Source organism: Phocoena phocoena, chromosome 15, assembly GCF_963924675.1.
Source record: "Phocoena phocoena chromosome 15, mPhoPho1.1, whole genome shotgun sequence".
In the NCBI taxonomy this organism is placed as follows: domain Eukaryota; kingdom Metazoa; phylum Chordata; class Mammalia; order Artiodactyla; family Phocoenidae; genus Phocoena; species Phocoena phocoena.
Window position 1 is genome coordinate 38,228,748 of NC_089233.1, and position 20,827 is coordinate 38,249,574.

Below are 20,827 nucleotides of genomic sequence, written 5' to 3' on the forward strand. Positions count from 1 at the left end.
CCAGTGTATTGTTGTAAACTGCATCGCGGAGTTATGTTCTCTGAAAGGAAGAGCCGTCTGTCATCCCACCTCTCCCTTGACTCTTTCCTGTACCCAGTATTTTGTGTCCCTCATCCCAACATCAGAGTCCAGAGCCTGGTCCACACACACCTGAGTGCCAGGCACTGCTGCCCCCTTGTGTGCAGGGCGGGCGCTGCAGGGAGCGGCCAGCCCTTCTGGTCCATGGGCTCGTCCTGTCCTCAGTGGTTTTCACAGCTGCAGCTCTCCTGCCACGCCTCTGCCACGGCCCCAGCTGCCCTGGGTCCCAGCCTGGGCAGTCACGAGAAGCGCTTCTCTGGGACGGGCCAGAAGCTCTCGGGGTAGGCGCCCCTGGGCTGAGGGCGCCGGGGTGGCCTTTGTCCTGGGGACGCAGCTCCCGGCCTGCTCAGTGTCTGCATCCAGGGTCATGTGAGGTGGGAAGCAGTGGTGTCTGCTCGTTCTCACTGCTGGGTCAGCTCTGGGTTGGATAAAATGCAGGCCCCATGTTCTCTCCTCACCTGTGGCGTGGCAGGCCACCTGGGCGCGGAGCAGCTCCACACTGCACGTACGGCTCACCAGCAGCGTCTCCTTGCAGCGCACGTACCGAATGCCAAAGGAAGTCCGTGTGGAGCCCCAGAAGTTTGCCGCAGAGCTCATCCACCGCCTGGAGGCTGTGCAGCGGACGCGGGAGGCCGAGGAGAAGCTGGAGGAGCGGCTGAAGCGTGTCCGGATGGTGAGTGGGTCCCATGGCGGGGCGCCACGCCGGGTCACTGAGGTGTGTGACCACACTCGGTAGAGTTTAGGGGGCCTTCAGGCCCTGAGCTGCTCCCACCAGGACCCCCTAGCACCTCCCCACCCCACTGGATCATGCTCCACCCCGACTTGGGGGCTTATGGACAGCTCTCCCATGACACCTGCTCGCGGACCCAGGCCTGGCCTGCATCCTGGTCAGTGCCCTCCCTGCCACCCGGAGCTGAGATGCCCTCACATGGGCAGGAGGGGCAGGAGGCTCCCACTTGTCACTTCCGAGTGCAGAGTGGCTTTTAGGTCTGGACACAGGCTCTGTTTTGTCTTGTTTTCTGACCTGCAGCCTTGTTTGATGGAACTTTGGAGGCTAAGAAGTTTCATAATATTTGTAATTTATTTGCTTTAATACCTTTCTGCCCATAACTGCCAGAGATACCTTGCTTTTGTTGCCCTGGGCGTGTCATTCTACTAGATTCGTTTCCACACATTCAGGGCCTCCGTGCAGAGGTGCTGGTGACAGGTGTGCCCCTCACACGCCCTCCCTGTGCCCAGTCCCCCCTGGACTCTGTGGGCCTCAGTTCTGTGTCCCACGGGCATTTGCTTTTTCTCTTAGAGCAGAAATCTGTTCTCTTCTCGATATTTTGCCCAATACCTGAAACTCAAAAATGTGACGTTTCCTAAAGGAGTTGTTTCTCCACCCGATCTTCCTATTTAATATACAGGACCTGAGCCCTCGCTGGACCCCATCAGAACCCTTGGGAGGGCCCTGCTGTTTCAGTTCCGCGTTCCCCGGGTGGGCCGTGTGTACAACAGTCTGGAGGCACTGCCATCAGGGTGGACATGGGGCCTGGCACGTGGTCACACCTGGAGGTCCCCTCTCCTGCCGCCTGCACCCGGCTCCAGAGCTCCCAGTGATGCCCAGCCCTGAAACAGGGGGCCTGGCTCCCCCATCTTCCCCTGTGGGGAGATAGCAGGCAGGTTTCCCGTAGCGTGTCAGAACCTGGGACCCCTCACAACACCAGAAGGCAGCCCTGAGAGTGAGACACTGGTGGGCAGGGCTGTGCTGCGAGGAGCCTCAGGGAGCCTGCTTGGCCCTCGCTCTCCTCTTCCGCCCGCATGGCAACGGCACGGCCCTCACAGCAGAGAAGGTGTGGCCTGAGGGCTTCCCCTGAGCTGACCAGCTGTCCTCGCGCAGCCCCCGAGGTCACCCGACAGGCACCCACCCTGCCGGCTCCCGTGACTTGGTCTCACTGCTTGGGAGGGAGTGGCCGGCAGGGCTGGGGTCGGGGGTTGCGCTGCCTGAGCTGCTCTCATTCAGGCCGTGAGGCCTGTGGAGGAGCTGAAGGGACAGTTAGGGGCATGGTTTCCGCCTCCTGCGACCCCGCTCTGAAAAAACGAACACGGGGAAGGGGAAGGGGAAGCTGTGACAAAGTGAGAGAATGGCATGGACATATATACACTACCAAACATAAAATAGATAGCTAGTGGGAAGCAGCTGCATAGCACAGGGAGATCAGCTTGGTGCTTTATGACCACCTAGAGGGGTGGGATAGGGAGGGTGGGAGGGAGGGAGACACAAGAGGGAAGAGATACGGGAACATATGTATATGTATAACTGATTCACTTTGTTATAAAGCAGAAACTAACACACCATTGTAAAGCAGTTATACTCCAATAAAGATGTTAAAAAACAACAACCACAAAAAACACAGATCAGAGTTCCCGTGGAGTGCAGGTGCTTCAGCAGGAGCTTGGCCCCGGGTCACGCGTGTGACGAGGCCGTGTCTTCCTCGGCCAGCAGCATTTCCACAGCACTACCTCTCTGTGAGGCAGCCCCGAGCACGTCGCTGTTAACAGCTCTTAAAACCAACGCGCTTAGGACGTAATGTGTGTAACATTCCATGAAAGAAGTTTAAGAAAGCGAGAATCCACCACCTTTTCATTGCGGACTTGAGCTTTCGTAATCGTTCTGTTAAGTGTTCAGTCTTGGCTCAGGGGCTACATGTGCTTGTGGTCCTGGGAGGTCAGCGTTCTGGGCGAGACATCCTACAGGCAGCTGCAGCTCTAGGTATTGAGTGTGCTTTTCTGACGTCTGAGTCTGAGACTCTTTCTCTTTGTGGCATCCCTGACAGGCGCTTGGTGGCTGTGCCTGGAGCCCATGAGCTCACAGGGGAGGGACTGGACCGAACGGTGTTCTCTGACTTAACAGAAAGTGTCCAAATGAATGTCTAGTGCCAGTTCAGGAACTGGTCGGCAGGCACGGGGCCTCAAGCTCAGGCAGGCTGCCACTTGCAGTGACCGTTGGCCATTGGTGCCCGGCCTCAGGGTCACGTTCTCAGGCACACGGCTGCTCCGATTGGTCTGCTCCCACAGGCATCCCTCAGTCCCCAGGGGTGTGGCACCCTGCCCAGCAGCTGGCAGTGCGGTCTTGAGTCTCTTACTCCGTGTGACTTTGTAAGCTATATGAATCATGCTGTAAGTGAGAGTCCTTATTTAAGAGGAATAACTGCAGTATTTTTATTTTTGGCTGTGCTGCACAGATTGTGGGATCTTAGTTCCCCAACCAGGGTTCGAACCCAGGATCCTGCAGTGAAAGCGCCAAGTCCTAACCACTGGACCTCCAGGGAAGTCCCACTACAGATTTTTTTTTTTTTTTTTGCGGTATGCGGGCCTCTCACTGTTATGGCCTCTCCCGCTGCGGAGCACAGGCTCCGGACGCGCAGGCTCAGCGGCCATGGCTCACGGGTTCGTTCCCCGGTCCGGGGGGATCCCACGTGCCGCGGAGTGGCTGGGCCCGTGAGCCATGGCCGCTGAGCCTGCACGTCCGGAGCCTGTGCTCCGCAGCGGGAGAGGCCATAACAGTGAGAGGCCCGCGTACCACAAAAAAAAAAAAACAACAAAAAAAACGAGTACTAGCAGCTGAGTGGTTATGTAAATGTATAATATCAATATTATAGAGCTCTAAAATTGAATTTCTGCACATGCAGAGCTATTAAGAAAAACTAGATGTCAGATCCGTAGGAATTTGGAGGTTCCCTCTTGCTCTCTGCTGCCCTAGGTGAATAGTGTCAACAGTGCAGTGCCCTGGGGAAGACTTGGCAAGGAGTCTCCCAGCCCCTCATCCCTGCAAAGCACAGGGGTCGGGATGGGGACACAGGATGGGGTGCAGGAGCCCAACGGTCTGAGGCTCTGCCAGGGCAGCTCCCATCTGTGCCTACAGGGTGTGTGTTCCCCCTCCATCCATCCCTCTCTCCCTGTCTGTCCTCTTCAGTGCCATTTTCCATCCTGAGTTGCAGTGCCCACAGCTGACGGCATGTTCGAATGACATTTAGGTACTTTTGCAGTGGTGAGTCTTGTGGTGAACTCCCGGAGGTTTTTTGTGTTAAAGTGCAGGGTGGCTTAGTCGCCCGTTTTCTCAGTTATGACCAGACATACTCAGCATTCTGGTTTGGACAAGTCAATAAGACAAGAAAATAAATGTGACCAGTATCTTTTGGAATTAAAGTGATTGAATATTTATGTTTATGGATGTGGTTATGGTAATTCTCAGAGAGTCAAAGGAAATTCTGTTAGTTTAATGTCAGAATTTATTAAGACACCAGTAGCAAGGTAAGCAAAAACCAAGAGCTCTTCTGTACAAGGGCAACATTCCCTTTGAAAATATGATGGAAAATATGGCAGTAAGATTGAGGAATAGGAAAACTCAACTGAAAAATAAAAAACAAAATTTTTATTGATAAGCATAAAAGAAAGTGGAACCAGTGCCAGGATTCCCGGTGGTCTCCGCGGCACTGGCATTGTACCCCTCCTCACCGCGTACCCGCCACACTCAGGTGGTGAGCCCAGCCTCCATCCGTCTGCACCCTCTTGCCGTGCAGACTGCCCAGAGCCCAGCTGCGCTTGCTCGGGACTCAGCAGGGACAGGGGGGGCTCTGGGGGCTGCTCTGGGTCGGGCGGCCCCTCCAGCACCTCACCTGCCCGGCCTCATCCCAGGCTCAGGGCTCCTGGCCTTTGCTTGCTTGTGATTTGTCTCCCCAAGCGTGGGGTTTCCGCAGTGTGTCCAGTGCTGAGAGGTAACATATGGCCTTGTCCCCACAGGAGGAAGAAGGTGAGGATGGTGATGTGTCCTCTGGCCCCCCAGGGGCCAGTCATAAGCTGCCTTCAGCCCCGGCCTGGCACCACTTCCCACCCCGCTACGCGGATGTGAGCTGTGTGGGGCTGCGGGATGCACACGAGGAGAACCCGGAGAGCATCCTGGACGAGCATGTGCAGCGAGTCATGAGGACACCGGGCTGCCAGTCACCAGGGCCCGGCCACCGCTCCCCGGACAGTGCACACATGCCCAAGATGGGAGCGCTAGGAGGCACAGTGCCCGGGCATGGAAAGCACGTGCCCAAGTCGGGGGCGAAGCTGGACACAGCTGGCCTGCACCTCCACAGACACGGCCACCACCACAGCCACCATGGCTCAGCTAGGCCCAAGGAGCCTGCCGAGGCCGAGGCCTCCCGCCGGGTCCAGAGCAGCTTCGTGTGGGGCCCAGAGCTGCACGGCCACGCGGCCAAGCCCCGAAGCCACGTGGAGAGCATGGGCGCCGCCCCCACCACCAGTGACAGCCTGGCCTACAGGTGAGTGTTTGCGGCAGTTCCCTCCTTCTGCATCTGTGTCAGTGAGGCTGTGTGTGTCTCCAGGAAAAAGGGGTCAAGGCGAGAGGCCATATCTACTGTGGCCTCTGTTCAGCCTTCAAGCCAGGATTCCCCTTTAAAAGTCATTAAATCAGGGTCAGCCACAGACACAGCAGGCACCTGGGTGCACTGGCCACTGGAGCTCCAGCCTTGAAGCATGGTCAGGTCAGATGCACCTGTTTTGGAGGGCAGTGTCTGGGTGAGGAAGGGTGGCCAGGCCCTGGATGCCGCCCCCTTGGCTCCAACCCTCCCGGCCCATGCTGCCCAGACGCCTTCCTTCCTTTCCTTCCCACCATAGAGTCCGCCAAAACAACCCCACTCATGCCCGCAGAGCCAGGGCAGAGGCCCCACATTCAGGGAGGGGCCCTTCCAGGCCACCCTTCCATAGCCATGAGGGCCTGGGCCAGCTGTCCAGCATCAGGCCAGCTGAAGTAGCAGGTGACCCTGGTCTTGCTCTTGCAGCGGGAAGGCAAGCATGACCTCCAAAAGAAACTCCAAGAAGGCTGAGTCGGGGAAGAGCACCAGCGTGGAGGCGCCAGGCCCCTCTGAGGACGCAGAGAAGAACCAGAAAATCATGCAGTGGATCATCGAGGGCGAGAAGGAGATCAGCAGGCACCGGAAGGCTGGCCACGGGTGAGAAGCTGTGTGTGGGCGTGGGCCCTATGCAGTTGTGGGCGCAGGCGTCCAGAGCCACCCTGCCAGCCTCTAGCGCCCCTCTGCCAGCATCCTGAGCAGCTGGTCTTAGTGCAAGCTACATGCCACGGAAGCAGGAATTCCTTGGAATTAGGTCCAGTCCATGGGAGCATGAGGTCAGCGCCTCCCTGTGGGGACCCTGTGATGGAGTGGGGGTCGTCAATGAGCTTCAATGTCCTGGGCAGGAGTACCCACTGGTGGGGTCAGTCTGAAGTTGCTGCAGCCCCCCCACCCCACCGGGGAGGGGCCTCCTGCCACATGGCTGCCCTCCTGTGAGAAGGAGCTAAGGCAGGGCCTGCACAAGGAACCTTATGGGCCTGACCTGCTTGTCCTCCGGCTGCCGGGGGCAGTTCTCATCTGGTCTGCATCCCTCTGAGCTGTGTCGGTCTCAGTGTCACCCCTGTCCCCTTCATGGTGGGGACAGGGCTGGGCGGGGGGCCTGGGGCTGGCGGGGTCGGCCCACGGGCGGACTTCCCTGGCCCTCGCCGTTCCTGGGCCTTCCTGGGAAGGGCCGAGTGGTGTGTGTGAGGCAGGTGAGGCAGGTCATTGGCAACACGGGGTCCCTTGTTCCCGTGGCAACACGTTCCAAGGTCCACGTAACCTTGGAACAAGCCCCCTGCCAGTGTGCAGACCCTTTGCAGTCACAGAGCCTGACCTGGTAGGGGGGCCTCTCTGGGAGCCCCTCTCTTGCTCTGGTGGGGGTGGATTTTTGGCTTCTCTGGATTTCTCTCTTTTGCGATTTTCACAAGGACTGGCTCTGTCCTTGGCTGCTCCCCCAACCCCAAATGGAGGGTTGGAGGGCTTCTGTGGGTAAAGAGTGAGAGTCTAGAAACAGCCTCCTGGGTTTGGAAGCCTCCTGCCCTCTGACTGGGCTGCAGGTTCTATCAAATGCTGGTGCTGCAGCGTCTCTACCAGGCACTTCTTGGGATCTGTGGGCCCAGGGGAGGTGAGGCCCGTAGAGGGGAGAATGGGGGGGAGGTGGGGCCAGGGAGTGAGGGGTAGGGGGACGGGGTGAGGTCTCCCTGTGGCCGGCCTTGTGGGACTTTTTAGGAGGAGTCCACGTCCCCCTGGGGTACATTCCCTGGGCAGTTCTGGCATCACAAGGGCACTGGGTCAACCCACTCTCCCCAGGGCCCCCTTGGGATTCCCTCCTTTTTGCTCCTGGGGCTAAGCCCCCCTTTCTGAGGCCTCCAGCCTAGCTGAGAGAGGCAGATGTTTTCACTCGAATTCCATTCAGTGATTGAGTGACGGCAGGTCACACAGATGTAAAGCACATTCTCAGTGTCTGATGATGGGGAGCGTGATGTCATGTGGAGGGGGAAATCAGGAAAGATCACATGTTCAGAATTATGCTAATTACATCAAGTATTTTTGGTTTTCTTTTTAACTTATTTATATTGGGCTGCGTTGGTTCTTTGTTGCTGCGCAGAGGCTTTCTCTAGTTGCAGCGAGCAGGGGCTCCTCTTCGTTGTGGTGCGCAGGCTTCTCGTTGCCATAGGCTTCTCTTGTTGTGGAGCATGGGCTCTAGGACACGGGGGCTTCAGTAGTTGTGGCGCGTGGGCTTAGTTGCTCCACGGCATGTGGGATCTTCCTGGACCAGGGCTTGAGCCCATGTACCCTGCATTGGCAGGCAGATTCCTAACCACTGTGCCACCAGGGAAGTCCCTGTGTCAAGTGTTTTTAATGGAGAAGGAAATACACTGAATATTCCTAGAGTGGCTGTTGCTGAATTACATTTATTTTTTTCTTTGAATTTCCTGACTGTTTCAGGTTTTTCACAAAGAGCACTTATTTTAATATCAAAATACTTTTCAATAGCACTGAAAACTTTTCTTTAAAAGAAGTTTTCATGGGGAAGCAGAAAAAAAAAAGTATTCACATAGGATGTGATTTATATTTCAATACACAAGTTTCCAGGAAGGACTGTACGTTCGAGGTGCAGGGGGCCGTGGGGGGTGTGGGCGCTGCTCACCTTGTTCTCTGGCCCCACAGGTCGTCCGGGGCAAAAAAGCAGCAGGCCCACGAGAGCTCCCGGCCCTTGTCCATCGAGCGCCCCGGGGCCGTGCACCCCTGGGTCAGCGCCCAGCTCCGGACCTCCGTGCAGCCCTCGCATCTCTTCATCCAGGACCCCACGATGCCGCCCAACCCGGCCCCCAACCCTCTGACGCAGCTGGAGGAGGCCCGCCGGCGCCTGGAGGAGGAGGAGAAGAGGGCCAGCAAGGCGCCCTCAAGGCAGAGGTATGGGACCTCGGGAGAGCAGGGCTGCCTGCTGTGTGGCCGAGGGCTGGGAGGGCAGGTGGTCATCACACTGTCCCTCTGGGGAGGGAGGGGGAGCCCTTCCTGTGTCACAACTGCCCTGCACATGTGCTCACTCACCGTTACCTTGGGACTGCTGGAGGTCACAGTCAGATGACCATTGGCTGCTGTGCTGGCTGAGCCAGGAGGGGGCGGTCCTGGGGGCTCCCAGCTGCCTCTACGAAGGGGGCCCAAAACGTGGTTCACAGCTACATGGAGGGGAGCCCCGATGTCACATGCAGGCAGGACGTTGGTGCTGAGATGTTTGTGGGTGTAAACTCTTCTCCTGGAAAGACCCCAGCCCCACAGCCCTCCTCACTGTGCCCTCCTTGGCCTTCAGGGCCAGGGTGGCCCCAGGGGGGCAGGAAGGCCTCCCCTTTATGGGGGACAGGTTGTCCCTCCAGGCTGGGTCCTTGCAGCTCGGCCTTTGAGGTCACTTTCCCGGGCCTGCTGACCCATCAGGATTCCCAGGTGGATCAGGGTCTCTGAGGGGCCTGGAAATCTGGGGAGTGTGGTCATCAAACTGCAGCCACTGTTTTTCTTGGATGTTACTGGCTCCCATTGCCCTCGGTCAGCTGGGCATCTGGGGTCTGGCCTCACCGTGTTTGGGTCCGTGCTGCTCTGGGGAAGCTGGCGTCAGGGTGCAGACCCTGCCCAGCGTCCGTCTCGGGCATAGCTGGAAGCCCGCATGTGTCCCCCGGGTCACTGAAGGTGACCATGTTTACGCCTAGCTGTCTCACACCCCGTGATCTCACTCATCAGCATAGAGCCGGGGAGCAGGCTTGTGCAGGTGGCCTCGCCTGATGCTAGCCTGTAAGCTGGAGGCCAGCGGGGCAGCAGCGGGGCCACCGTGGGGGCCAGGGCGTGTGGACACCCTCCCTGCCGTGAGGACCCCCTGCAGGGGCTTCCTGGCCCATCATCCTTGCTGCCCGCTGTCTGTTCTTCCTGTGAGTACTCACAGGCCCTGCCCAGCGGCACGTCCTGTCTGGCTGGTGACGCTGAGCTGAGCACATGGGCGGCTCTGGCACCTCCACGGTGGTCAGTCTAGGGCATGTGGGCCTTTTGTAAATGGCTACAGACCAGAGAGCTGGGCCCTCATCGTGGGGTGACCTCCACCCAGGCCGGTGAAGGTAGAAGTTGTGTCAGGGCCACAGAGCATCGCCCCCGGGGTGGAAGGCCACTGGGAGAGGAGCTGCCAGGCAGCGAGTCTCCTTCAGACGGAGCAGCGGCCGCGCTCCAGAGCCCAGGTCTGTGTCGAGTGCTGAGTAGGAAGAGCTGCACCCCAGGGAGGAGGCCAGGGCAGCTCCTCTTGGAAGGCGAAGGCTCCTCTGAGTGTGCATGAAGTGACAGGACCCCAGCATGTTCCTGGTGCCCGAGGCTCTGCCCAGATGAGGGTCTGGGAACCCTGGATGGATGGAAGCAGCATCGGCCTCTCGACTCATCCTGATGGAGCCCTGATCCTCCCGCCCTGCTCCACAACCCAAGGAGGGCTTTGGTGTCCTGTCCGCTGCACACAGTGGGAGCCTCATCTGTGGTGACAGAGCGTCTTGGGAGCCCCTGCTCCGTCTTCCTGCTGGTCTTCTGTGGTCACCGCCAACTGCTGCTGGAGGCCCTGCCCAGGCCCATGCGGCTCACTGACGCCGTTGTTCCCTAGGTATGTGCAGGAGGTCATCCAGCGGGGGCGCTCCTGTGTCAGGCCAGCGTGCACGCCCGTGCTGAGCGTGGTGCCAGCGGTGTCCGACCTGGAGCTCTCCGAGACAGAGTACGTGCGCTCCCCCCGGGTCTTCCCGGTACTGCCCAGCCATACTGCACCTCCGGCCAGGTGCTGCAGTGGCGCAGCTGTACCCGCGATGGGAGCTCAGGCACTGCACCTGAAGAGCTGGGTCTGCAAGTGTATCTCTGTCAAAGGAACCGTCTGACCGTCCACATGGTGACAAGTGACCAACGGGCCAGAGAGGAGGTCCACTCGCCTCCCGCACTCTGGCCTCACGTCCCCACCAGGCCTTGGGACTCGCTGGTCAGCGACCTGCCTGGCTTGATGGGTTCAGGGCTGCAGCCCTGACTCCCCTGGCACTGCTGACTGGAAGCGTCAGCCCCGGGCACTTGTGCACAGCAAGCGGGCTCTGTTCTCACGTGGACCACAGCCACCTGCAGGTCGGCTCCCTGGGCATGCGTGGGCCAGGCTGGGCACTGGGGAGCCAAGGGCCGTATGTAGACAGTGCTGGCCACCCTGTCCCTGCACTTCTGCTCAAGACAGAGAAGAAGGAAGGGGCCCCCACCTCAGCCTTGCAGGGCTGACCCCAGACAGTACTTCATCACACCCGGCTGAGTGTGCTGAGGGGCTCACGGCCTCCCCATAGGTCACTCCTCCAGTGGCCTCTGGAGAAGCAGGGACTTGGCATCCCTTCTGCAGAGAATGGACCCCACAGGAACCCCAGCTGGGCTCCCAGGACAGCCTGGGCTTGAGGTCGCAGGACTGAGGGAAGGGAAGCGGGCGCTGGGAGCCTGGCTCAGGCAGTGGATGGCCACACAGCTGAGGTGACAGCCTGCTCTGTGCCCAGGAGCGCTGGGGCGGGGGGGTCCCCAGAGAGAATAGAGCCTGCTGTGAGCTCAGGTGGCCTTCCTGACATGACACTGACATGCCCAGCTGGCCAGGGCAAGGGCTGTGCCAGGCTCCACCGGCACAGCTCTGGAGCGGTCACAGGACAGGATGCTAGAGGAGACGGGTGCTGCCTCAGCCTGGGCAGGAGGCGCTGCTGGCCACAGCGGTCTCTGGAAGTGTGGCTGGCTGCTGCTTATGGTCTCGTGACAAGCTCTCTGCCATGAGGCAGATCCGTGTCAGGATCCGTCACAGTTCTATTCGTCCAGTCCCTGGCCTTAGGTGTTTCTGAAGCTTGGGCCTATAGGCTTTACTAGGACACGAGCAGTTTAGCCCAGCCTCGAGGCGGTGGCTGTGGCGGGTTCTGTGGCCTGGCTGGCTGTCTCATGCAGCCCAGCAGAGGCATCTGCTGTGGGTTCTGGCTCTGAGAAGCCTGCTCGCCCAACTTCACGTGGTCTGGTTAGTGGGTGCTGCCCGCCAGGCAGTTCAAGCCACAGTGAGACCAGGGCCTCGCAGTGGGTGGTGGGCAGGCCAAGGCGCCGGTCGGACAGTTGGCGGGCAGGCGACGAGCTGCTGTCCGCGTGGGTCAGGGCATGTGGCTGGCGCAGGACTGGAAACCTGGGCTGAGGCACCATGTGGGGTGAGCCCCCCGGGGCTGGACGTGGCTATGTGTGGGTGGGGTGGGCGTCAGGGCCTGTGGATGTGTGGCACTTCTGAGCGTGGCACAGCCTACCCTGCAGGCCCTGCTCTGTCATTTACTGGGGTGCCTGGGGCCCAGCAGTCACCGCTGCTTCTCCGCCCCCCAGGACAAAATCGCAGAGGAAGGCAGGCGGTGGGAGTGCCCAGTCGTGTGACAGCATCGTCGTGGCCTACTATTTCTGTGGGGAGCCCATCCCCTACCGGACCCTGGTGAGGGGCCGTGCGGTCACCCTGGGCCAGTTCAAGGAGCTGCTGACCAAGAAAGGCAACTACAGGTGAGAGGCATTGGTGGGGTCAGCTCAGGAGACAGTGCTGTGTGCTCGTGCCTCGTTGAGTCCTTGCCTCCACCTGTCTGGCCACGGGCTGTCGGCGTGAGCCCCACAACGGATGGGGCATGGGTGATCTCAGGTGGCTGAGGGCTCCAGGCTGAGCAAGGGGTCTAGAGGGTCTGTTGGTCCCCGTGCTGGTGTGACCTGAGTCGGCCTCGTCTCAGCCTCCTAACCGTCCTCCGCGGGTCTGCCCTGGGCTGCCCAGCCCTGCCGGCCTGAGACCAGCCCCTGCAGGCTCCTCACTGGGCTCTGTAGGTCGAGTGGGGCCCATGGGGTCTCGGCTGGGGTCAGCCCACCGTGGGCCTGCCTGGGGGGTTTGCTGTGGCCACTGGAGGGGCCTTGGGCCGAGTGCAGGCGCTTTAGCCCAGTGGAGAGGACAGAAACCCCACGCCCACCCACTCCTCCCCCACAGCACCTAGAGGCCGGGGCAGGGACCCTGCATGTGGTCACCGCACGTGTCAAGCACCGGCACTCAGGCACCGGGCAGAATCGGCTCGCGTGCCCTGCAGGAGGTGTCAGGGGCGGCCGCCAAACTGCCGGACGCTGCCGCCCTCACCGCCCCTCCCACCCGCAGATACTACTTCAAGAAGGTGAGCGACGAGTTCGAATGCGGCGTGGTGTTCGAGGAGGTGCGTGAGGACGGGGCCGTGCTGCCCGTCTTCGAGGAGAAGGTCATCGGCAAGGTGGAGAAGGTGGACTGACGGGCGGGCCTGGCCTCCGCGCTGCGCACCACGAGGGCCTGTGCCGGGTTGCGAGAGTGTGGCAGACACACGGCTGCTGGCGGAAGGCCGGGTGCTGCCCGCCTCACAGCTGCCACCCCTTTGGTCCATCTGTGTCCAGGAGGGCGGGGGGGTCCCTCTGGGGTCCCACAGCCTTCCACCCACTCCTCTGCAGGACACTCAAGAGCCCACCCAGCAGGGAGCCCACCATGCGGCCGCCTTGAGACCCTCCCCCGCAGCCCCCTGCTGCTAACCACGGACGCCCCCGGCGCTCACCCCACAGGCTCTGCTTCTCCTTCTGGGACTCGCCCGCCATGGCCTGCCCTGGTCAGGCCTGTCCCAGAGCCGGGGTGCAGGGGGCCCCGTGGGGCCTCTGTCCATTGTACATGTCACCGAGTGCCTTCAACACAGCTTGTCTCTTGCCTCACTGTGTGGACCCGGCGACGGAGCACTGAGGCCCAAGCATGGGCTCAGCGGGTCCCGGGCCCCTTCCTCCTAAGGGCCCATGTAAATATGTACATTTCTCAGGCCTGGGCCAGCGGGGAGGGGCTGCCCCAAGCCCGTTTTTCATGCGCTGACTTGTACAATTATCTTTTCAAAGGTACTTGGATAATAATGAAATAAAACCATTTTTGAATCTTCCCTGGCTGTGGACTGCACCTGTCCAACGTGGCTGGTGGGAATGCCCCTCGGCTGGCTCCTGGGATGTGTGCCCTGTCTCCCAGCCACCAAAGGAAGTCAGGCCAGCCTCCGTGGCAGGGAGGGGGGGCCATTTAGCAACGCTAGCAGAGCTTGGGAGAGAGAGGGGGCCTGAAGCTGGCAGCAATGCCATGCTCCCCCTTCCTGCCCCAGTGGAGCCTCAGACCTGAGCCAGGGACCCATCTTCCATCTAAGATGTGAAGGACCCAGGAGGCTGAGATTGGGCCCAAACCAAGGGCCAGGGGGCCTGCCTTGCTCAGGAACCACACACACAGTCCAGGACAAGAGCTCTTTATTTACAGCCCACAGCTTCCATGGGCACCAAGGGACACGGCTCCGCAGGTGGGCGCTGGCAGCGGTGCAACTACAGCTCGTCTTTGGGCTCCGTGGTGTTTTCTGGCATCTCCTGGAAAGGGTCATAGAGACCCAGCTGGAAGCTGCACCCTCAGCCCAGCCCAGCCCATGTCACAGCCACGCATCCAGAGGACTCGTCCAGAGACCTGGAGCCTTGGGACAGAGACACCCACCGGGAAGGGGGCTCCGGGCACCTCCGTGGGCTCCTCTGCAGGCAGCTCACCCCCGCTGTCCAGAAACTTGGAGAAGGTCTCCAGGTCTCTGGTGCCTTTGTATTCAATCACCTGAGGAAGGACGGGCAGGTCTGGAGGACACACCGTCCAGGGTCTAAGGCCAGCCCTCCCGAGGCCACGCCGCATCTCCAGCCGAGGTCTGAAGAGCCTAGACTGAGCCCAGACCCAAGGATGGGGTCCTGCCTCACCTTCCGACCGGGCCCCGCCGGGAAGTACTTGAGGGTGGGGAAGCTGTGCACAGGGAGGGCCTCCAGCTCATTGGCCGTGGCATCCAGCTCGGCGATGACGATGTCCTCGTGGTCCCTGTACTTCTCAGCCAGTGCCTCCCAGGCCGGGGCCATCTCTTTGCAGTGGGTGCACCATGGGGCATCTAGGACAGGGGGGCATCAGCACAGCCAGCAGGGTCCCTGCTGCCCACTAGCCCACTGCCCTCTGCACTCACAGAATTTGATAAACACGTTCTTGGTTTCATCAAAAGCCACCTGCTCGAAATTCTTGCCCACGAGGGTCTTGACTGGCCGCTGGTCCCAGTCGGGGGGGACCTCCTGGCTCAAGCGATAAGGCTGGGAGAACCGGCCAGGTGCTTTATTGGGGGGTCTCTCCCAAGAGCCGCTGCTCCCACTCCCGCCCCCCAACTGGGCAGTCCAGCAGCAGACCTTGACCTCCCCACCCAGGACTGCGTGGCAGAAGGCTGCAACCGAGGTGGTGGTGACTGGCCCCCTGTCCGCAGGCATGTACTTCTTGGTGGTCTCAATGTTGATGAAGCGTAGGGTGGGGGCCTCCTCGGCCTTGAGGCCGAAGTACTGGAGCACGTGGTCGTTGCTGGCACCCACGTCCACCACCACAAACAGCACCTGCCAGCGGGGAGTCCGCGTGGGCGCCCCGCCTCCCCACTGCCACCTCACCCCTTATCCGTGGGCTGAGCCAGTACCTGCCCGCGGAAGCTGGGAGCTGCCTCCCGGAAGCCCGCCAGCAGCTCCCGGTGGGGGGCCAGTGTCTGGTTGACGAACAGCAGCAAGTGGTTAAGGATCCTGGCTGCAAAGATCTTACGGGACGTCTGCGGGGGCAAGTGGTGCTCGTGGGCTGCTCCCGCGCTCGCCTCCCATCCTCCGCTCCCACCTGCACCTGCCCTCCAGCCCCACTCACCTGGCTGTTGAACTCCGTGACCAGGTGCATGCTGTGTGTGAGGAGGAAGCGTGACAGATCCCCTTGGTCCAGGCCCAGCTCCTCATCCACTGGGAAGTCTGCCCGCCCCTCGTCATACTGGATAGCGCCGGGTGGGTCAGCAGGAGCCATCGCCCTGACTCCGACCCCCACTTCCGCCCTGACTCTGGGCCTGACCCACCTTTTTGAAGAGGACCACGGTGTCCTTGGTGAGGCCGAACTTCTGAAAGAGCTGAGGCTGGTTGGTGAGGCCAAAGCTCATGTCCAGGGCATCCTGGGCCAGGGCCAGGAAGGTAGCCACATCCTTGTCCTGCAGATCCTGAGGGGCCCGAGTCTATGAGGCTGACTGGCCTCACAGACCCTGCTCCCAGGCCCGGCCCTCATGCCACCAGCTCACCTGGAAGAAGCCAATGACCACCACATCCCGGGCATCTATCAGCGCTTGGGCGCCCTCCTCATCCTCCAGCCTCGTGGCACTGGGCCCCACCCGCCGCCTCAGCCACTCAGCGATGCCCTCGGCCTCCCAGGGGCCTACAGAGATTCCCCTCAGCCTGGGCCAGCCCTGCCACCCGCCCACCCACCCACGCCCACTCCCCGCACCAGTGTACTCCTCCGGGTGCCTGTGGTTCCCGTCAAGGAAGAACTTGAGCGTGGGGTACTTTGTCACCGCAAACTCCTCGGCCAACTCTGGCTCCGCGGGCCCGTCCACCTTGGCCAGCCTGACTTTGGCCGACTCTGCTGCCAGCAGGGCAGCCGCCTTGCTGTACTCAGGGGCCAGTGCCTTGCAGTGCCCACACCACGGGGCGTCTGGGGGACAGGGCCATGAGTGCCCTAGGCCTCCATGGCCCCAGCCGCAGCCCCTGCTCCCGCCCGGCCAGAGCTGGCTGACCTTGGGGCCAGTCAGGCCCAGCAGGGAGCAAGCATGTCCTGTCCACACCTCCCTCATCAGGGGCCCACCTGAGCCTTGGCCACATGGAGCCCAAGCGCCGGAGACCAGCCTCCTCAAGGCCCCCAGCTTGGGGAGGCAGTGGCCAGTACTGTCCTGACTGAATTTAGGAGGAATTTTCCGTTGCCTCCTCCTGAGGCCGGCGCCCAGCCATCTGCCTGTTGAGGCCTGCCGGCTAAGAATGGCTCTCACGTGTGAAAAGCTTGTAAAAACCCGAAGAATGTGCAAGCCTGAATGCTGGCTGGCCCTTTACGGAAGCGTTTGTAGAAGGACAATGATCGTGGGTCTCCCCTGCACCTGTGCCCTTCACCACTGTGAGGCTGGACCCCCAGGCCCAGCTCAGCCCCAGGGCTGTGCCTCGGGTATCTTCTGACAGATCTCCAGGAGCACGGTGGGGGCGAGTGGCCCTGGCATGGGGGGGTAGAACCCCCCAGGTGGCCCTTGCGGGTCTCCCAGCCCCACCGGCCCCAAGCACTCACAGAACTCCACCAGCAGGGCAGGGTGCTCCCGCAAGGCCAGGCCAAGGGTCTGCCGGCTCAGCACCAAGATCCCATCCTCCTCCGGGGGCTTCTCCTCGGGGGGCTCCTCCTCAGGGGGCTCCTCCAAGGGACCCTCGGGCCCTGGCCCCTGTCCCCACAGGCCTGAGGCCCCGAGCAGCAGCAGCAGCACTGGCAGGAGCTGGCCGTCCATGGCAGTGCCGGGGCCCACGGGGCAGGGGCAGATAAGGGGGTGGGGGGCCAAGCAGCTGCCGCCACGTGGCACGCAAGCCTGGTTGCAGGGAAGATAAGGCTGGGAGGGCCCCCCCCACCCCGGGGGTGGGGAGGCAGACAGGCGACACCGAGGGCACCAAGACAGAGCAACGTTTAATAGGACTGTTCAGGGCACAGTGCCAGGCCCGGGGAGGGGGTGTCCTGGGACAGGACAGAGGGCAGGGGGGTCTGGCCACTGAGGGGGCCGGGGAATGGTCAGGGGTCCCTTGCAGCGACTGACAGAGGTGGGGGAGACCAGGACCGCAAGTGGGAACACAGCCCTGGGGCAGGGGGCGCTCAGCTCTCCCAGTCCTGGCAGATGTGGAGGCCCCACTCCCAGGACAGGTGGGGGGTCCTGTCGTCATCGGTGAAGAAGGATGTGACCACGTAGGCACCCCGCACCAGCACGCCCCGGGGTGCCTCCTCCAACGGAGTCACAAACTCGTACTCCTGGGCGCTCGGGCCATAGCTGCCCACCATGTAGATGGCTTTGTCCACTGGGGGAGGGTGAGGGTGTCAGGGGCTGCCCTCTGCCCCACTGGCCCCCACCCCGAGCCTTCCCCCTGGGCTGCCCCCTCCACGCAGCCCTCACCTCGCAGGCCCTGGCGGTAGGTGTGATGCAGACACTTGAGGCCACTGACGATCTCCTTATTGACCTGAAGGACAGACGGTGTCAGGGGGAACCTGGGGGGGGCTGGGCCTGTGGCTGGCTGGTGTCCCTAGTGACAGCTCCCTCACCTTGAAGGTAATCTTCACTTTGTAATCAACACCCTCCTTCAGGACAAACACCCGGTGTTTCAGCGCAGCCAACTCCCCTGCCAGGGAAAGTGCAGCTAAGTGTGAACTGCTGTGATGGCTGAGACCCTGCCCCAGGAGCCCCCACGGGGGACCTGTACCTGTGAGGTCTAGGTCTGAGTACTTGGGATTGGGCATGGGGGGGTCTTAAGAGGTATATGGCAATGAGCCCAGGTCTCTACCCCAAAGATCAGTTTGTATTTTGCAGAGGGGGTTACCTGTGAGGTCCCTGCCTGGGGCTCAGGGTCGCACCAGGCACCCTGGGAGTTACCTGTGAGGTCCATGGTGATGGGCCCTGGGGCCTGCTCAGACATCAGTGTCAGGCTGGTCACCTGCACGTTGGGCAGGCTTGGGTCTGAAGAGAAACCAGAAGTGTACAGGTGCCCTAACCCTAACCCACCCTCCCCACCCCAGCCCAGGGCATGGGCATACCCACGGCAGGCGGCTCAGGCCCCAGCAACACCCGCTTGTAATTGACCAGGCTCTCGTCGTCCGGGTCCAGCTGCTGGATCTCCAGGAGGCTTTTCCTCCCCGGGGCCCGGTACTCCGGCACGGCCTCATCCAGCACCTCATCTGGCGGCAGCTGCCCCTTCTCCTTGTCCGTCAGGAGGACTGGGGGTCGGGGAGGGTGTGTGAGGGTGTGTGCCAGCTGACCTGGCATTTGCTGGAGCCTGCCGTCTGGCCAGCTGGACCTCCCACTGCCCAAAGGAAGGAACTTAACAGGAGTCCGGTGAGAGCTCTGGGAGAGGGGTGGGCCGAGAAGATGCAGAGCAGCGCCCAAACCCAGCCTCTTGGGGAAGGGCCTGGGGAGTGGAGAAGGCTCCCAAGAGATGGAGGCAGGTGATCCCTGGAGGCTCCAGCTGCATCCTCCTGCCCCACCCATTCATCCCAGGCCCCTCCCTGACTGTAGGGGGAAGGAAGACCCCAAATGGGGGACAGCCGCAAGGGATAGGGTCCACCACTACAGAGTGGTGACCGCTGAGGTCTTCTCTAGAGCAGAGGCTCTGCGTTTTCGCTGCTCTCTAGGGTCCCCTTAGGCCTCTTCCCATATTCCCATAAGGCTCTCGGACACCTCTCAGGGTCCCCACCACCCTGCTCAGGGACTGCGTTCCCTGAATGCCTCCCCACAGTCTTGGGAGTTCCTCCCCATAATGCTCCTGAAGGGTAGGGGTGGTTCTCTCTAAACCCCTCAACTTATGCTCCGAGGCCACCTCCCCAGGTGCCTCCAGACCCAGTCAACTAAGCCCCTTCCCCTGGCGCCTTAACGCAGGGGTCTTTCTGAGCCCTTCCCACAGTCCTAGGAGAAGCTCCCATGGTGCCTTGGGGCAGGGTCTTTCTAAGTCCCTGCCCACTGCGCTCCAGTCTTTCCCGGGATCCACACCCTCCCTGAAGGAGCCCCAGCCCCACCCAAGGGAGATGGGACCTCAGGGGCAGGTTCCCACGGGGAGAGGGCCCCCCCCGCCACCCTGGCTTCACAAACAGACCCGCCCACTCTTGACCCCTTGCCCCATGAGTGTCTGGCCTGGACGAAGCCCCCCACCCCCGCCAGAGCCCTGACGGGGGACCCCGCCGCGAGGTCCCCACGAGCGCCCCCAAAGTTTCCGCGGGGGAGAAGCCGCCGCGCCCCGGGCTGAGCCCCCCGCCCACGTGGCCGCCCTGGCCACGGCCCGCTCACCTCTGGCGCACAGCGCCAGCCGGAGCAGCTCCAGCAGCTGCGCCCCCAGCTCACACGCGTCCAGGCCCAGCATGGTGGCCCGCGGCCCGGCCCCGCCGCCGAGCCGCCGAGGAGCCGCCGCCCGCCCCGCCGCCGCCCGGCTCGGCGCTCAGCCCCGGCGCGACTGCGGTGAGCTCATCCCGGCCGGGAGCGCCCCCCGCGCCCAGCGCCGCGCCCGCGCCGCGCGCCCCCAGCCGCTCCGCGGACCCCGCGCAGCCCCGCAGAGACGCGCGTATCGCCCGTTTGGCGCCGGCACCCGGTCGTCCCCGCCGCGGGCGCACTCGGACCCCGCACAGCCGCCGCGGTCACGGTCCCAGCATCCCGCCCCGCCTGCACCCGGCTCTGGCCATCAGGGCTGCCCCACCCCATGGCGCCGCCCGGAGTCTGGGGAGTCTCTGGGGAAGCCCTCTGGGCGGGGCTGGTGGGGCTGGGGGCGCGAGTGGAGCGGGTGCGTCCTCCCCCCACAAGTCCCCAGGCTCTCGTAACCTGCAGGCAGCGCAGGCCGCACCTGGGGCCCGACAGTCCCTCCCCCTCCCCCTACTCCCACCCCCGCTGGAGCTTATTTATGTCTGGGCAGAGGGGACTCCTGGAGTCTGCCCAGCCTTGGGGGGTGGGGGATGCTGTGTGTGTATGCACAGCCTCCTGGCCCCGCACCCCAGAGGTTCACAGGCATCAGCACGGAGGGGCCAGTGTCCACACACACAGTGAGGTGCAGTCTGGAGACACAGCCATTATTCCAGTGTTTATTGACTGGGCTGTGTGAGCGTGGCTGGGGGTGGAGGTGTCTTTGCATGCTCTATGCTCAGAGGTCCCCGTCCTTGGGGAGAAAAGGACACTGATCTGAAACAGAACGGGGTGGTGGAGTGCTGAGAGGGGCGCACAGAAGGGGCCTCTGGTCTTGATGCCTAAACAGACCTTGTGACAGGTGGATGGGGGTCAGCGGGGCAGGGGCAGGGGTGAGCTGGACCTGAGGCTGGGGACAGCTGGGTCAAAGTGGAGGGGGAGGCAGAACACCAGCTAGAGTCCCCCTGCTTCCTTACACCCCTCCACCCCCCATTTCTGAGGACACCCAAGGATCAGATCTGCCCTGGCCCAAAGGAGCCCCCTATCTGAGAAGGAGGCCAGCAGGCCGTGGGTGCGGGAGGCACGTGTGCTAGGGTGGGGACTGTCCCCCTTGGAGCCGCACCTGCCCACAGTCTTTCCAAGGCAGGATCTCCCCAGCTGGAGCCCAGCCCTTCTAGGGTCACATCCTGCTGCCCCTTCCCTGAGGTGGTCAGGGAAGCCACTTGTCCCCAGGCTGGGGATAGCTCTGGCCTCTGGGGGCCTTCAGCCTCTCTAGAAGCCCATCCATGAAGAGAGGACAGCCAGGCCTGGGGCCAGCCTGACCCCACC

The 20,827-nt window shown here is 62.0% G+C and overlaps 3 protein-coding genes across 4 annotated transcripts in view; 1 reads left to right on the plus strand and 2 right to left on the minus strand.

Annotated features, from left to right (window-relative positions):
• The window catches only part of AXIN1 (axin 1), a 57,905-nt gene extending 45,142 nt beyond the window's left edge, over positions 1–12,763 (plus strand). Inside the window, exons 5-11 of one of the 2 annotated variants that reach the window (XM_065892230.1) lie at positions 614–751; positions 4,864–5,390; positions 5,910–6,080; positions 8,133–8,378; positions 10,090–10,197; positions 11,841–12,008; positions 12,637–12,763. In XM_065892230.1, coding sequence (XP_065748302.1) covers positions 614–751; positions 4,864–5,390; positions 5,910–6,080; positions 8,133–8,378; positions 10,090–10,197; positions 11,841–12,008; positions 12,637–12,763 — 1,485 coding nt within the window. The remainder of the gene's footprint in view (positions 1–613; positions 752–4,863; positions 5,391–5,909; positions 6,081–8,132; positions 8,379–10,089; positions 10,198–11,840; positions 12,009–12,636) is intronic. The other variant, XM_065892231.1, reaches the window with a different exon arrangement.
• Positions 12,764–13,844: 1,081 nt separating this feature from the next.
• On the minus strand, positions 13,845–16,867 carry PDIA2 (protein disulfide isomerase family A member 2). Its single transcript, XM_065893248.1, has 11 exons — positions 16,657–16,867; positions 15,832–16,038; positions 15,629–15,762; positions 15,413–15,550; positions 15,214–15,330; positions 14,999–15,124; positions 14,724–14,921; positions 14,510–14,630; positions 14,256–14,437; positions 14,008–14,118; positions 13,845–13,886 (listed from the first exon to the last, which is right to left on the minus strand). The coding sequence occupies exons 1-11, from the start codon at positions 16,865–16,867 to the stop codon at positions 13,845–13,847; spliced, it is 1,587 nt and encodes a 528-aa protein (XP_065749320.1).
• A 156-nt stretch (positions 16,868–17,023) lies between these two features.
• ARHGDIG (Rho GDP dissociation inhibitor gamma) lies at positions 17,024–19,513 on the minus strand. The gene is made up of 6 exons (XM_065892745.1): positions 19,397–19,513; positions 18,154–18,333; positions 17,993–18,076; positions 17,665–17,741; positions 17,519–17,582; positions 17,024–17,423 (listed from the first exon to the last, which is right to left on the minus strand). The coding sequence occupies exons 1-6, from the start codon at positions 19,467–19,469 to the stop codon at positions 17,224–17,226; spliced, it is 678 nt and encodes a 225-aa protein (XP_065748817.1). The 5' UTR covers positions 19,470–19,513; the 3' UTR covers positions 17,024–17,223.
• Positions 19,514–20,827: the final 1,314 nt, after the last annotated feature.

Excerpts from the sequence above, each read along its gene's own strand:
- PDIA2 (XM_065893248.1), bottom strand. The coding sequence starts at position 16,867 with ATGGACGGCCAGCTCCTGCCAGTGCTGCTGCTGCTGCTCGGGGCCTCA. Across the intron at positions 15,125-15,213 it reads TCACGGAGTTCAACAGCCAG|ACGTCCCGTAAGATCTTTGC; the intron begins GTGAGTGGGGCT and ends TTGCCCCCGCAG. Across the intron at positions 14,438-14,509 it reads GAACGTGTTTATCAAATTCT|ATGCCCCATGGTGCACCCAC; the intron begins GTGAGTGCAGAG and ends CCCCTGTCCTAG.
- ARHGDIG (XM_065892745.1), bottom strand. The coding sequence starts at position 19,469 with ATGCTGGGCCTGGACGCGTGTGAGCTGGGGGCGCAGCTGCTGGAGCTG. Across the intron at positions 17,742-17,992 it reads CATCACCATGGACCTCACAG|GGGAGTTGGCTGCGCTGAAA; the intron begins GTAACTCCCAGG and ends TTTCCCTGGCAG. Across the intron at positions 17,583-17,664 it reads AAGTGAAGATTACCTTCAAG|GTCAATAAGGAGATCGTCAG; the intron begins GTGAGGGAGCTG and ends TCTGTCCTTCAG.